This window comes from Ricinus communis, chromosome 4 (genome assembly GCF_019578655.1).
Source record: "Ricinus communis isolate WT05 ecotype wild-type chromosome 4, ASM1957865v1, whole genome shotgun sequence".
In the NCBI taxonomy this organism is placed as follows: domain Eukaryota; kingdom Viridiplantae; phylum Streptophyta; class Magnoliopsida; order Malpighiales; family Euphorbiaceae; genus Ricinus; species Ricinus communis.
The window spans coordinates 15320698-15337518 of NC_063259.1; the positions used below are offsets into that span (position 1 = coordinate 15320698).

At 33.6% G+C, this 16821-nt stretch overlaps 2 protein-coding genes across 3 annotated transcripts; one reads left to right on the top strand and one right to left on the bottom strand.

Annotated features, from left to right (window-relative positions):
• Positions 1–705: 705 nt before the first annotated feature.
• Positions 706–9411, top strand: LOC8289498 (potassium transporter 10). 2 transcript variants are annotated; one of them, XM_002523605.4, is made up of 9 exons: positions 706–860; positions 1126–1330; positions 1658–1883; positions 2520–2765; positions 5759–5809; positions 5910–6170; positions 6324–6491; positions 7925–8179; positions 8291–9411. In XM_002523605.4, exons 2-9 carry the CDS (start codon positions 1208–1210, stop codon positions 9322–9324), a joined length of 2364 nt encoding a protein of 787 aa, XP_002523651.2. In that variant the 5' UTR covers positions 706–860; positions 1126–1207; the 3' UTR covers positions 9325–9411. The 2 variants fall into 2 exon arrangements, with proteins under 2 accessions (XP_002523651.2, XP_025013932.1); XM_025158164.2 differs by lacking the exons at positions 706–860; positions 1126–1330; positions 1658–1883 and adding an exon at positions 5545–5597 and having other exon boundaries at positions 2734–2765.
• Positions 9412–9984: 573 nt separating this feature from the next.
• On the bottom strand, positions 9985–15367 carry LOC8289497. The gene is made up of 13 exons (XM_015722049.3): positions 14970–15367; positions 14705–14891; positions 14518–14590; positions 14189–14336; positions 13949–14058; positions 13503–13643; positions 13269–13410; positions 13046–13189; positions 12310–12470; positions 12144–12218; positions 11821–11959; positions 11032–11301; positions 9985–10419 (listed from the first exon to the last, which is right to left on the bottom strand). Exons 1-13 carry the CDS (start codon positions 15246–15248, stop codon positions 10267–10269), a joined length of 2022 nt encoding a protein of 673 aa, XP_015577535.2. The 5' UTR covers positions 15249–15367; the 3' UTR covers positions 9985–10266.
• Positions 15368–16821: the final 1454 nt, after the last annotated feature.

Below are 16821 nucleotides of genomic sequence, written 5' to 3' on the forward strand. Positions count from 1 at the left end.
ATAAATTATAAAATTCACACTATTATTCACAATTAAATTTGGTCAAAGGCCTAAACTGATCTTGATCTACTTAAAATATTAATTTATCATTTATTTAAAAATCGAACTGCCAAAAATCTTATCATAAATAAATTTTATTCATAATTAAGAGAAACAATTTTTAATAATTTACAAATTTAATTCATTACTGTTTCATTTGACTTTGGTTTGGCTCTAATCTAAATTTATTGCACCATCTAATTTATTTATTTTAACATTTTTTATAATAATTATATGTTATATGAAGTTTAAAATCATAATTTAATTTAGTTAGTTTTTTTCTATATGGAAGATTTAATTTTGTATAAGAAATTAAAATTAAAATTGATAGAATAAAATTTAAAATTTTATGTATAATCAATTTTTCATTTAAGCGGATCAAATTTAAATGTAAATATAAATTCATGAACTCAAAAATTTCAATAATTAGATATTGTTATCTTAATCTAAAGTTGAACCGGTACGAACTGCTGGTTCAGTTCAATAAAGAGTTGAACTTTAACCGGTCCATAATGACCAAAATCAGTTTTAGGTTTGACCCATCCGATTCTGGTCCGGTTCATAGTTCAAACCGGGACTTCGGCTTGTGACAAATAGTCCACTGTGGGACCCACACTCTGAGTCTCACAGTGGTCCACAATTCATGAAGGTGCAGCTCCAAAAAATAATAAATTCTATGTTAGGTAGAACTTCCCTTATATGTACTTTATTCTGTATACTCTATAGTAAGGATCATTGCTTACTGCTTGTGTGTGTTACAAGAGCGGTGTTTTGCTGTTAACCTCTCAACTTCTCCACACTCCACTTCAAAAATTGACTGGGTTAGTGTTCCATCTGTGCTATTTTTGCTTCATTGTTACTCTATCTCTACTGGGTTATACTGGGTTCTTGTTGAAATTTTAGATCATTATTTTATAAATATTGCTTTGAAGTTTCAAACTTTGGTTTTTGAGCGGCTCATGGGTATTTCGTTTGGGTTTTATTTGTTCAAGCTAGCTGAAAATTTTTTTGGTGCCTCATTTGGGTTTTATATAATTTCTTCTTCAAGTTGGAACTGGTTTTGATTTGAGCTTCTTTGTTGTTTAGTTTGCTTAGGAATTAAGATCGCATGAGTTAAGAAGATAAAGGCAATGAGGGTAAAGATCATTTGGATTTTTTGAGTTGCAAAATGGGTACAAGAGAAAATAGTATTGAATCTGATTACAAAAGTAGAATCTGGATTTTGGATCAGAAGCTGGATCAGTCCATAGGCACAGAAGCTGAGAGGCTCAGGAGTAAGCATGAGGAAAAGGTAAAAGGCATTTTTTTCTTTGCAATGGCATGTTATCTTTACTAATATGAACTCTTCTAATGGCCATTCATGAATCCAACTCAGCATTCCAGTTGCTAAGTTTTGAATTTTTAAGTTCAGGAAACTTGATCGATTGGCTCACTTTTAGATATATATAGAATATCAGAAATAACTCTGTGGAAAGGATTTATCATTGTTATTGAATTAAGATTTGCATTGCCGTTGATAGCTCTGGCAGATTACATAGTTAATATTATTTCAAGGTACCAATACAATTGATGTCTTACATTTGCTCTCTTTGCCAATTTTCGATTTTGTTACTTCCAGAAGTTCTCCACTTCAATGCTTTTAGGCCTTGCATTCCAAAGCCTCGGAGTGGTCTATGGAGATCTCGGCACATCTCCTTTGTATGTCTTTTACAACACTTTTCCTAATGGAATTGAAGATCCAGAAGATGTAATTGGAGCTTTGTCATTGATTATTTATTCCCTAACTCTTATTCCGCTCCTGAAGTATGTCTTCATTGTCTGTAGAGCAAATGACAATGGTCAAGGTAAAGTGATTTCGACATAATTCCTTTCATGTGCATCTATTTATATGACGGAATTAGTTCAGAATTACACATTTTCCATGCTCAAGCCAATACTTGTGGAACTAAGAAATTTAGCATTAAGGTTTTCCCATTTTCAATTTTTTTTTCCAAAACTACCTTAACCTTTGATGTCCACATCTCTTGGTTATGAACTTTCCTCTTGTCCATTTTATGGTTCAGATTAATTAAGGTTTTCCTTTTGGCTTAGCAGAACAACTTCTCCAAATTTTCTTGATCTTTCCTCCTTTACTAAATGTTGCTTTCCTTTTCGATAATTGGATTGAAGTCCCAACATTTTTTTCTTCCTTTTTGCATGTTAAATTGTTCCACTAATTTTTTATCATAATCCTCTATTCTCTTTATAAACTTTGAGCCTCACAGAATATATTTGCATGTTAAATCTTTTGTTTTATAATAAAACAAAATATAGAAAGATTGTTTGTGCTTTCTTAGCTTTCTATTTTCTTTAGTGATGTCTAGTGTCCTTTGTGCACTTCTTGCTTATGCATGCTACTATAAGGTAGTATCTACCACTTCAACATGTGGAGAAATAGGGCATGTGTAAGCTTTTTCAGATGTATCTACTTTGTGGTGTAGGTGGAACATTTGCTCTATATTCGTTACTTTGCCGGCATGCTAAAGTAAAGACTATACCTAACCAAGATCATACAGATGAGGAGCTAACAACTTATAGTCGTTCTACGATACACGAGCAATCGGTTGCTGCAAAGACCAAGAGATGGTTAGAGGGACATACATTTAGGAAGAATGGACTTCTTGTTCTTGTTCTTGTCGGTTCCTCCATGGTTATTGGGGATGGAATACTCACTCCAGCTATATCAGGTATATTTCCTTTTCATGTTTAGTACTTAGATCCATTATCTTCTACTGGTATACATATAAGTTTTTCCCCAACGTGCTTCGCATGATGACTTGTTCATATATAACACGAATGATAGAAATATAATAAATTAATAATTAAAAATTAGTCTAGTTAATAAAACTATTATGGAGAATTAAAGTACTGACAAAAAATTTGTTTTTCTTTGTTACTATACTTTCCAAGATAGGACAATTGTTGTATTATGCAATGAATTCTTTTTCTCATGTTCTATTACTACTATACTTGGCGTATCAGGACAACTATTGTATTATGAAACATTTTTTTTCTTTTTTTCTTTTTCCTATATTGAGATACACTTTTATCAATCAAAAGATGAAAATGCTAACACATAGCAATAGTAAACAAAATCACTTTTTTCCCCTCCAAGCATGGCATTAATTGTAGTTATTGACTAAAATTTGGCGCAGTATGTTTCTTTGTTTTTAATTTTTTCCATAAGATATGTGCACTGTATTAAGATGGAAAAATATACAGCTGAGGGTGGTCTTTACGCCAAGAGTCTGCCATTGGTATAAATGAACCATTTATTATAAGATAAATCCTCATAAAAAAGCCTAAAGTTTCTACCAAGCAGCTCCGACAATCCACGCGCAGGAGAGCCAAAATTAAGCAATCTAGAGCATTAATAGAGGGCCAATCAACATAGAAATTTGCCTACATGTAGTCTATGCAATTACAACGTATTTTACTTTTTGATCTCTCACCCAACAGAACAAAGCAAGAAAAGAAAACGGAAGATAATTTCAGCCAGTTGACTTAAAGCAATTGAAAGGCAAATGATATTACATAATGGAAAATCTTAAATACACTACCTTCATTTGTTGAGCAAGTTGAGTTCACTATAAACCAATGACTTGGATGCAAGTCTTCACCGATAAATTGTATATCATAATCAGAATTAATTTTATATAATTTTTCCTTATCCTAAAAAATAATATATTTTTAAATAATTTAAAGTTTGGTGATTTATTATAAATCTATCTTTAAATAGTAAATGACTATTTTCTAATGGAATAATGATTTGTTATCCTAAAAGATAGCATATTAATTCTTTATCCAAACTTTATCCAAAACATAGTACATGCATTATGTTTTTAATATTAATTGATATAAATTAATATATTAATTAATAAATTAGCAAAATAACTTCATCTTATAAGGATATTTAGTAATAATCTAACACGGGCTTCTTAATAAAATTGCCAGTTTCCCCCTCCCCCACCCCTGCCTCCCTGTTCGTACTTTATATGTTTTTTACGCGTATATGTGTTAAAAGAACAAACCAATATGACCATGAGAGTTATGACTGAGAAAAAAAAAAAAAAGCGCGACATACTAATGGTCCATAGATTAGAGATAATAGCTTTTTGTGCCCCTTATATTAATAATGCAAGATGGTTTCAAATTTGATTTATTCCTTTATAAGTCTAGTAATAACAATGTACTAAGTTCCTTTATAAGCCTAGTAATAACAATGTACTAAATGAACTTTATTGTGTATGGAGATAGATAACTATATTCTTTTAAATAGTCTACATGGGCATAGAAAAATAGTGCAGAGAACAATATTGTGCAGAGAGTATGTGTACCATTGTCATCTTGTACATATCTTTAACATTTTGAAGCAGAATATGTAGGGGAAAGAAAATATATGTTTGGTAAATGCCTAAAAGAACATCAGGCATGAAGTATTGGAAAGTTACAAGGAAGCTTCTAAACTTAAGATCTTTATGTTATTTAGCAGTTATATTTCCATAGAGTTGTACAAGGCAAACAAACATGCAGGTAGAAATGCATTTGAACATAGGAACATAAGTGGAGTTGAAGTGCTTCAAATTTATTAACCCAATAAATGATCGAGGTTTGCATATGTACGTAGAATAGTATTTTGAACTGCTTGAATTTCTGTTACTTGTGTGTGGATACAGAACCAGTTCTACTATGTTTCAGTAATAATGGTATAGCATTAGGGGTCATATGTACGAGATATGTTAGTGAATCATAGAGATTTGAAGCTTTCATTTTATTTCCCTCAAATATTAGTGGGTACCTCAAGTGGCATCTCTAGCCCACATATAGATGCCATCATAACAATCATAAAGCAGAGGATAATATTATCAAATGAGTTCATATGTGATGCCAGCATTTGGCACCCTTTCCTTTGGGACAATATTGTACTATGGTGATTCAAGAAGCTTGTTTTATTGTTATCGCAATTGTTGTTAAGAGTGCTGGATTAAGTGGTCATGCTATAAGCTGGCTTATCTAGGGAGATCTTGACAATTCCTGTATTTATGGATGTTGTTGAAGAATCCAGCTGGTACCTCAACACTAATACCGTAACCTAAAGGGTTCTTTTACTTATTGATGATACCTTGAAGCATTGTATGGAAATGAGACCAGGAGTTCTAGTAATTAATAGTTGTATATGGAAAGCTATTAGGCTTTAATATAAGCAAGTCATGAGAACAATTTGACAGCCAAGATGGAAAGTATTTTACCCCAATTAATAGCATTGCCATCTGGGCAAGCCTAAACCTTTTTATTAGATGGCACAATATAACCCAAGATTCAGCATTGCAAAGACCTGGACCTAGTATTTCTTTTCCCGTTGAACCTCTCAGTCCCAGTTTGGTAAACGAGTGGAACACCCCTGCATGAAATCACCAGTTGTTTAACCTTCAATTGAGGACTTTAATTCATCCATTTTTGTTTCAGATGGAGAAACTCCTTGCACAGGAGAGTAAGAAGAAAGAGTAATGCAACAGAAGGTTGAGACTATTACTCTCGAGTTTAGAAATGTTTGAATTTCTGTTGTCTCTTAATGGTTAAAGAACTAAGGGTACACATAGAATATACTGTTCTAGTTTTGTTAGTCTTCACTTCAATATGCCTGAATCACCATCATTCTTTATTTATTTTCTCTCGGCAGTACTCTCGGCAGTTCAAGGAATCAAGTTAGACCAACCCAAAATGACCAGTGGTACCTTCTTATTCCAGAAAATGAAAATTTCTATTATTCCCATCAAATTCAGTGTTTCTTTTTAAATGTATTAAATAGCTATATTGTTCCCATGAAACAGATGTTGTCGTGCTCGTTGCTGTTGTGATATTAGTAGGCTTGTTTTGCATGCAACACCACGGTATAGATAGGGTGGGTTGGCTGTTTGCACCAGTTGTGCTCCTATGGTTTCTCTTGATTGGAGGTATTGGTATATTCAACATTTGGAAATATGATAAAGGCGTTCTAAAGGCTTTCTCACCAGTATATATATATCGTTATTTCAAAAGGGGAGGAAGAGATAACTGGCTTTCCCTTGGAGGCATTATGCTTAGTATAACAGGTAAACTTCGTATTTAGTTCATTCAATTACCTTTTTCTTTCATTCTAACGGGTCTTTAATTTATAAAATTGTAGGTAGTGATCTCTAGAAAAAGAAAATTATGGAAAATAAACCAGGAAACAGGTTCTAATGATAAGTTGTGAATGATTACAGGAACTGAGGCCCTTTTTGCTGACCTCTCCCATTTCCCAGTTTCAGCAATACAGATTGCATTCACAGCAATTGTTTTCCCATGCCTTATTTTTGCCTATTCTGGACAAGCTGCGTACCTTATGAAAAACTCAAATCATGTAGTTGATGCATTTTATCGTTCTATTCCAGGTTTGCTCTAGTCGACTTCTATATATTTACTGGTGCTTAGATCATTAGTTGTTGTGATGGGGTACCAAATAAATCAGACAAAAAACTACACAAATGGGAAGAAACTATTACCATCGCCGATATACACATCGAAAATCTGAAAGGTATTGCTTGAAGGTTATGGAAGCCAAACAGTGGCTCTCTAAAAAGAGCAGTGGCAGCACTAACCCTATCCCAACACCCTACTCATGAGTCCTGCCATTCACCTCTCCCTCAAAATGCTTCTTCGCCCCAGCTGAGTTTGTTGTCAGTTTTCCATATGACAGAAATTTTATTTTCCTTGACCTTGGTTTCTTGTGGAAATGAAAAGGATTTGTGATTAATTTTTATTTCAGGCTCTTAAATTGTACAATTTATCTAAATTGAACTAGTAGTCCACTAGTCAAGTGCCTCCTTTTTAATGCGGGACTCAAGGGCTCGGATTCTTGCATCCTCCCCCTTGGCTAAAAGACCCTAAAATGTTTTTAGATAAAACAAAGAATAAAACCCAAAAAGAAGAATAATGAAATGAAATTATCCATTTTAGATATAGCATAGTTTCTGGTACTCAATATGTGGATACTTGGAGTGTAATAATTGTTTAATCCTTTATTTTCTCTTTATCCATCAAGAAGACTAGAATGTCTGTTGTTTTGTTACCTTTACTTGTTGACGTTATGGAGTACTTGAACTTATACCTTGTATGACTGAAATTTCATGATTATATATTGAAGTTTCCCTTGCTATTAAATTTCTGAATCTATCATTATGAAAGCCCATTCAGAAATCACGCAAAAATAGACAGTATGCAACTGGAGAAACACTATTGCGATGTCTTTAAACCTATATTTATCTGCTAAAGCCTCCTATCAATGTGCCTTCGCTATTGGATTAAGAGGCTAGTACATTATATAAAACCATATAACCTTTTAAGCTTTTGTATTGGAATTCTACAAATACAATGCTTGCATTGGATAAGTCAGAACTTTAACCTTACCTCTGCATGGTAAATCATGTCACTAGAAATAGTGAGTGAAGGCAAGAGAAACCAGGGTGTGACATATTATTGGAAATTTTTAATGGATTGTCTATTTTTGTGGTATATATATGAAACTGGTATTTTTGCTATATATATGAAACTGGCTTTAAGGAGCCATTTCTGTAGTAATATTATTTTATTTTGGGGATATATGTGGTACAGATGATAAACGTTTCGCATATTTACTCTTTCTTGGTAAAGTTCATGAACTTTTGGGGCCATATTAGAAAAAAAACTTAATCGACAGTATTATCCTTCTTCCATGTCATTATAGAAGTGTGCGTTATATGGAAAGTTTATAATTTTTTTCATAAACTGCTATCTGTCTTTGTAGCTGGCAGTTAACCTTCGAATGCTGATGTTATTTATTCTGCAGATGGCATATATTGGCCAGTGTTTATTGTTGCAACTGCTGCTGCTGTTGTTGCAAGTCAAGCCACTATATCTGCAACTTTTTCATTAGTTAAGCAGGCTCTTGCACTCGACTGTTTTCCAAGAGTTAAAATTGTACATACGTCGAAAAAGTTCCTGAGACAAATATATATTCCAGACATAAATTGGATCCTTATGATCCTTTGTGTTGCAGTGACAGCTGGCTTTAAAAATCAAAGTCAAATTGGAAATGCATCTGGTAAGTTTATCCTTTGTAATGTTGTGAGTTGAACAATCTCATTTCCTCCATTAACCATTTGTTCTGAAATAAAAATTTTAGAAAATAGCATTAATATTTATGTTACAACAGGTACTGCAGTTGTGATAGTTATGCTGGTCACCACATTGCTTATGATTCTAATCATGCTATTAGTATGGCGGTGCCATTGGATTCTTGTCCTGATTTTCACTGGTTTGTCACTGGTAGTGGAGGGCACCTATTTTTCTTCTGTGCTTTGCAAGGTTAATCAAGGTGGTTGGGTTCCTCTAGTGATTGCTGCAGCATTTTTTATCATCATGTATGCATGGCACTATGGTACTTTGAAGCGCTATGAGTTCGAGATGCATAGCAAGGTTTCAATGGCATGGATTGTTGGGCTCGGCCCCAGTTTAGGACTAGTTCGGGTCCCTGGAATTGGACTTGTGTACACTGAGCTAGCTAGAGGGGTGCCCCACATCTTCTCCCACTTCATCACCAACTTACCTGCCATCCATTCCGTAGTTGTTTTTGTCTGTGTAAAATACCTGCCTGTCTACACGGTCCCAGAAGAAGAGAGATTCCTTATAAGGCGGATAGGACCGAAGAATTTCCGCATGTTCCGTTGTGTATCAAGATATGGCTATAAAGACCTCCATAAAAAAGATGAAGATTTTGAGAAGAGGCTATTCGACAGCCTTTTTATGTTTGTCCGGTTAGAGTCCATGATGGATGGCTGTTCAGACTCGGATGAATATAGTGCTGATGACCAGCAAACAAAGCAGTCAACAGCAGGGAACTGTAATGGCAACCGCTGTTCATCCAATACAAATGGAACACTTTCATCCGAAGACTCAATCGTGCTCCTTAATTCTCCAACACATGTGAACACCATGACGTTGCCCAATCAAGCAAGCAGCCATTCTGAGATTGATGAGTTGGAATTTTTAAGTACCTGTAGAGATGCTGGGGTAGTCCACATACTGGGGAATACAGTGGTGACAACACGCCGGGATTCAAAGTTCTATAAGAAGATAGCCATAGATTATATATATGCTTTTCTTAGGAAGATCTGCAGGGGAAACAGCGCAGTGTTCAATATTCCGCACGAAAATCTCTTAAACGTTGGACAAATAATTAGAGTATGATAGTCTAGTTGTGTAGCAAAGAGAATCGATCATGTTTACTGTATTTTATCAGAATAATCTGTGGGAATATAGATATCTTGGCAACCATTTATGAGTGCAGCAGAGTTACAAAAAGAGATGAGATCAGGCAACTTCCAGGTAAAAAGACTATTTTACGTCCTGTATCCTTGTGGCTTGTGTACTTAGCTTATATTCATTGGAATTTGGAAAACTAGAAGATATTAGACATAGGCTCTACAGGTATCCAAAAGGCCAAACTTAATGTCTTGATAAAAACAGAAAGAATAACATTACTTTAAATATATTAAAATCTTTTCAACTTTAGGCCAAATGATTAGAGAAATAAATCAGGATTCTTATTTATGGAATTAATGATTTCCACCTAAATTATTATTTAAGAATTTTAAAATTTAATTTTATTATCATTTGGAATGACTTGAGAATTTTTTAAGTGCTGACTCATAGGAGCTTGTCTATCTTTTTCTTCATTCTTAAATAAAATCCCCCTAATATTAGCTATAACCCTGAAATCTCCTATTTTGCTTAAAATAATTAAAGAAATGTAATTACAAAAGTTTTAAAAAAAAAAAGGTATTTACAATAGTACTAGAGATTTCATATTTACAGCCAAGATGTTCATGCCAACAATAATGGAATAAACATGACAATCATTAAAATTTTAAATGTATAATAAAAAGCATATCAGATCCAACGGTTGAATAATATAAAGATATAAAATTTAAAAGGATGAATAAATGTTGTAACTCAGCCCTGCATTTACTAGCAAACTCAATTTCGTATCAGATTGACCTTCACAAAGAAGAATTTGCGACCCCAACATTATTGAGACTAGCATCATCTCCTCTTTTCAGTGCTGAAGTATCATCACCTTGTTGTTGATTCTGAGGAATTTCCTTTTATCTTAATCTTATTTGCACAATGCTATTCATACCTTAGAGCACGAGTTATTTCCCAAGAAACGGTATCAGTCTCCAGGGCTAGACCTCGACTGCCATAGTCCTCTCTCTTGCTATTTACTAATGCAACAATGAAGCTCTCATTCTCTAGTGAAGAAGGGTACATAAACTGTTCATCCTGCAATATAGGCAAGAACATAGAAATATCAATGAGTTGAACCTCTCTAAGTGGGAGAACTAATATCAGTCCACAGGCTTGTTATGCAGTCGCCATAATTGGAAATTTTGTAGGTTTACCGGAAAAGGAAAAGACAGAGTTAGGAACTACAGAAGCTAGACCCCTGGAAGAAAAGAGCACTCGATTGCTAATTCGCCTCGAAATATGAAAACTAGTGATGAAAAATCCAACAATATTCTTTCAGTATGGAACCTTTGAATGGTCATGAAGTCAAACCAGAAATGAGGGTGCAAATCTTTCACCATTACACTGAATATCTGTTATCTGGAATTCATGTCTAGATGCGAACTTGTGTGCTTATGCATGCATGTTAAAATAAATTTCTAATTTTGTGATGAGAAGCTATTTCCCAACGCAAAACATTACTCAACTAAGCCATCACTAACTAAATGAGGCACATGCTTAAACAATTTAGGGCATACAGACACTGCCAAATTGAATTTCCTATAGATATTAATTCTAAACAAATCATTGCACTCTCTGTAGCTAGCACGTCAGAATTTCATCAAACTACTTTTGGTCTAGTATGATGTCATGAAGCTCAATAATTACCTCAGGGAGCTCATAGAATTCATCAGGAGATATTTGCAGCAACTCAGATGCAGTGTGGCCTGTGCACCATGCAAAAATCTTTGCACTCTCATCCGCAAGAGTGATCTTCAAGTGGAAAGTGCGTACAACTTCATCATTACAATTGCAATTACAGAAACTGCACTCAACGAATCCACCAGGTGTCTGGTTAACAGCATGACCACAAAGAGAATGTGCAAATCTTGTACTGACATGGCATTGATCAACTTGATCGAGCCGAACTCGACAAATCTGCACAGATTTTCATTGAAATCGAGGAGAAAAGCAGTAGATATCAGAATATAATTTTAAAGATAAATGTCAGCAACACGTGAAGATAGAAAGTTCATAAACTAAAATGAAGGATAAGTAAAATGGAAATCAAAAGTTAACTAATTATCCTAATGGCAACATAAATTTGCTCATAGCTCATGTCATTCTGAGCAACAAATACACCCTAATAAAAATTATAGCTTCTTTTTTCTTGCCTTTTCCTAGATAAGAACGAGGCATTGCTAATTGCAAACAAGCAATGAAACAGAAAACCAGGTATAGCATACACTGGGTAAGCAATTCCTTCTGCCTACAATGATATCTTATATAACCCAATGTCCTATTAAACACAATCATGCTCAAGTATAAACATCCAGTAAATTTAATTATTAATCAAAAAGCGTATGTAAATGACAACAGAAAGCATATAGTTATGGTGTTAAGAGGATGAAATAAACACAAGAAAATTAAAAGCCAGAATTTGTAAAAAGAACATACATATGTGCAACTAGCATCACAGGATAGATCAGAGAGGCAAAATAATTGTTGAAGACAAGATGAGTTTAACAATGCTGGCAAGCAACTAAGGTTCACGAACATAGCTCCAGCTTCATTTTCAAACCATGATACTTCAAGACTGCCAAGCAAAATAAACAAGCATGAGGGATATATCCTAACAGAATATAAACCTAGCGGCCAAACTAGGCTGAAATCGCAGATCCATGAATAAGTGCAAAATGTTAGGATCAGAACTATTGCTAACTGACCAACCATAATATACTGGCAAGAAGATGAGTAACCGAATAGTTCAATATGCTCACCCGTTATGTTTTGTCTTATAGCATGACAAACCAGATACATAGACTTTGTGACCGAGGCCCAATCTCCCCAGAGACCTGAGAAAAAGAAGAAAAAGAAAAGTATAAATACATAACTTATGAAAGGATTAAATAAGGCAGTTCCACCATGATACTCAATAGTTCTTACCAAGATTTAGCAAAGTGTAGCTTTGCCCAAATTGCCCCTGTCGCATCCTCAATCTTTAAAGAGAAAACAATTTCTGGGGTATTTCTTTCACAGAAAATGTCTGTAACAATACCATAAAGGCTGATGCTAGTCATCTTCTCGCGAAGATCAATTACAAATGACTGCAAAACTTCAAACAAGTGAGAGAAGTTACTAATGATCAATGGAATCTAAAATTAGCCAAAGCTGGGATGTGCAAATTGAAAGCTATATCTAAGGTACATTCCAAAGAGTTACAAACTCGAGGTTCAGAAAATTTAGTAAAAGAACAAGTGAAGGTTGACATGGCAAGATACTTGGACACGATTTCCACACCCCCTCTGTTTGCTATTAAAAAGATCCTGATGGTAATTAAGAAATCTGAACTAACTGGCATAGTGCTATCACTAGCAAAATTACAAAGTAACCACATTCAACACTGTTATTCTGATGCATCCATAGTATTACTTCGGATGTTGGCATAAGTAGTAGATATGCCTAGCTGTCAGAGGTCAAACTTGGCTTTGCAAATTCCACAGATTTTCCCACTAGTTTCTACTGCCATGACCATGATTGAGCTCAAGTATCCTTTTCTGATGTTCGTATATTGGGGTAAATAGTCAAAGCCACCATGTTCAAAGGGCTCTTCTTGAGAAATAAGGGGAGAAAGGTAAATTAAATGGAAACTAATCGAATGAGGAATGTTACATATACTCACTCGAAATGGATAATTGGTAAAGTCAATAGACCCCTGAGAATTACAGGGCAAAGACACTTGTGAAACTTTAGATCCCTGACTAGGATCTGATGCACTCATCAGCTTTGATCCTTGATATCGGTTTTGTGTCAAGGGTACATACACCTGTGAAACAAAGTAAAGCAGATGTAAGATCCATACCTTTAAAGACAACAAATTGGTTACATTACCATTGGACACATACTTGTTCTTCATGATGAACGAAAGGCACCAAAAACAGTTGTGTTGCGCTACCATATTCAAGACAAAATTCACTTGTCGTTTCAATGCCACTCTCTTTCGAACTGGCAATATACGGTCTATCAAGTGCAAGCATGCTTCCAATACTGCATGAAAATAGTAGCATGCACATGCCTCATAGGCATCAATATATAGAAAGATAGTATCAAAAAATATACTATCTGGTCCAAAAATTCACCTGAAAAGATTGGCCAGGAGAACCTGCTCACCCCATAAGAGAAATTTGAGCTGGACACCATCATTGTCAGCGAGAGTGATTTGTTTCCTCTGTACATTACCAAACACTCCTTTGACTTCCATTGATTCAATAGATTCAATCCTACAAATACAGTTGAACTAATGTAAATATTTTCACAAATAAAATCTACTCTCTTTCAATTGAGGATCTAAACATTCCTGTTCAAATAGAAAATGTGCTGTAGATAAGCTGTCATCTGCAAATAGATTTGATTGTTATCTTCTCCTCTCATGTAAACAAATAAAAAGAAGGTTGTCGCATTCAGGTAGTTCAGTTTGTGAAATACTCACGAATTACAGGCAGCTATATTGTGTAGGCCAGAAAACGACCTATTTCACAGCCGCTCAGCGAGAGGCTTAGAGTTGCAAGGCAAGACATAAAATTACCTTGCATATAATGAATAAGAAACCCCATTGTTAGCCTCATGAGAAGAGATGGAAGAGAAAGAATCTGAACAAAACTGAGCTGCTATCAGCATGGCATCATCATCCTGATCCTGCAAGAGAAAAAGAACATCACTTTTCGACATCTACTACATATCAAGCATATGCCGAAACTTTGATTCTTGTCTGGAATGCTCCTTTTCTTCAAAAGGAGAAACAGATAAAGGAAAATCGACCAATTACATCATCTAACAATAGCACAAGATATTCTGTAGGCAGAAGTCGGGGACACCCGGATCCTTCCCTGGCAGTTCTGAGATAGCATCCAGTGAGGAACACTTCCCTCCCCTTCTTCAAGATTCCACTATGAGGATCCATCAAATCATAGTATCTATCCACACACAAAAAATGGTGAACCCATAAATTTTGGTTAAAGGACATTGAGAAGACAAGAAAGATGTGATTAGTCAGTGAATCTGTCAAACATTCAATCAACAGCACCAATAAAGGCTATAAAGTTAATGGTTATTTAGTATTTGAAGGAAGCATCAAGAAGAGAGAAATTGACAAACCTTCTGTGGAGATAAAGGTCAATGGTGTTTGAGCTCCAAAAGTCACCCAAAGTAAGCATATAGATATTTGTACCTAAAAAAAAAAAGAAACATACAATTACATGTTAGCAACAACCCCAAAAACAAAAAGAACCCATCAATTGTAATGGAAGTTGAATTTTGATTATTATCAAAGGTAGGTACAAACCAGGGAGCAGAAAAGCATCAAGAACAACAGCTTCCAAGATGCTATTTAGAGAAAGAAAATTCTTCTCATAAATGGAGTCAATTGTAACAGTATTAGGGAGCTTAATTCTCCTATGATGCTTCTTCTTCATAATAATTTCTGGCCTTCTTTTCTTTGCTGCCCCTGTCCTGTTATGTTCATTCCAAGCCTAACACAAACATTCATAAATAACTGTAACAAAACCAATTACAGTAAAAATCAAATGACTAAATAAGTAAAAATTTACCTGAGAGAGATCTGAGAGAAGTATAGCAGGTGTGACTCCACTTGAATAAGCGATACATGTCTTTAGGATCCGAGACGCGATCCAGCTCCACCCAGGTCCACCATTTCCAATATTTTCTTCTCCTTCTTCTTCTTCTTCAACGGGCGACAACACGGATCTCGCGTAATCCACGAATGCAATAAATGGGTCTTCTTCTTGTTGTTGTTGTTGTTGTTGTTGATGATGATGCTCTAATTCCATGGTAGCTGGCAACTGGTTCTTCGTTGGGAGGGAAATCATACAGCTTCTGCAGCATTTTGCCGCCTATTTGTGATCGGTAAAAGAATATTTCGAAAGAAAACATGGATGGGCCTCTCTCCCAAGCCCACTTCAGGGAGATTTCCCTCCTCCGCTTTCTTTTCGTCTATTACACAAATTTTTTAATTTTTTATCGTTTCAATTATTTTTCGATTTTCTCATCCAAAACAATCAAAATAAAAACAAAAATCAACTAAAATTATAATTTAAAAAAATTAAAAACTTATAATTTTGATATTTTGACATAACAAAAATAAAATTAAAAAAGAAAGTACCTTAAATTTGATAAAAAAAAAAAACATAGATGTTTCTATTATTTTTTAAAAAAATATCACTGACTTTAACATATGCTTGCAAAAATCTCTCTTTTATAAGAATTTGCTCATTCTTTTTCTTCCCTAAATTTCAACTTTTTCTTCTTAAAGAACTTGTTTTGCAGCCTTTATATCATTTTTACAGACTTTTCTGTATTACTTATCTTCAACCTTTAACTCAATTTTCCATTATTCTACATTTTATTTTATTTTTTTAAAACGGACATAAATTTTTAAAATATTACCTCAAAAAATCATAACTGGCATAAATAATGAATTCACCAGAGTTTTTTTTTATTTTAAAAATAAATAAGTAGATAAATAAATATTATCATTTTACTATTATTGTGTTTTATATTTATTTTATAGCAGTCATTGGGTATTCATTATATTAATAACAACTTTTGGAAATAAATCTCTTTTTTTAAATATGTTCGCTATATTTTACTTGATGAAGACTTTTCCTATATATTATCTAATAATTTTAATAATGAATTTGTTAAAAATCTAACTAAGTTCTCACTAATTTTTATTTTTTTCTCATAAAATTATTTTTCAATAAAGAAAAAACTCATTTCTAATATTTTGATCTTCTTCAATAAATATATAATACTTCAAAGAAAAAAATTAAAAATAATTTTGTATATATCTATAAACCAACTAAATATCATCCAAATATTAACCATACATCAATTAGATCATTTAGTTAATTAAATAAACCTAAAATAAAAAATAGAAAACAACAAAAAATAACAAAATAAACCCTTTCCTCACATTATTCACTTGTTTTATTGTCTTCCTTGTCAGTTATTTATCTTGAACATATTTGTTTGCTAGTTTTATGGAAAACCAACTCCCACATTATTCAGATTCAGTCTATTATTTTACTATATTTTTTCTTTAATCATTTTCTGCGTCAACAAACAATTTAAAATCAATATTATTTTTTTTAAAAAAACAACTAATTTCTAATATATTCGATCTTTTCAACAGGTAAATAATAGTTCTAGAAAAAATTGAAGAAAATTCTTTACATACTTAAAAATCAACTAAACATCAATCATACTCATCTTAAAATCTATCAAATATCAATCAAACATGAAGAAAATTATTCAATTATATAAAAGAAAACTAAAATAAATAAAAAATAAATAGACATTAACGAAAAATTAAAATAACAATAAAATAGACTTTAAAAGAGCATTCTTTATAGAAAGCGAAGCAAATTTTAAAAGAATTTC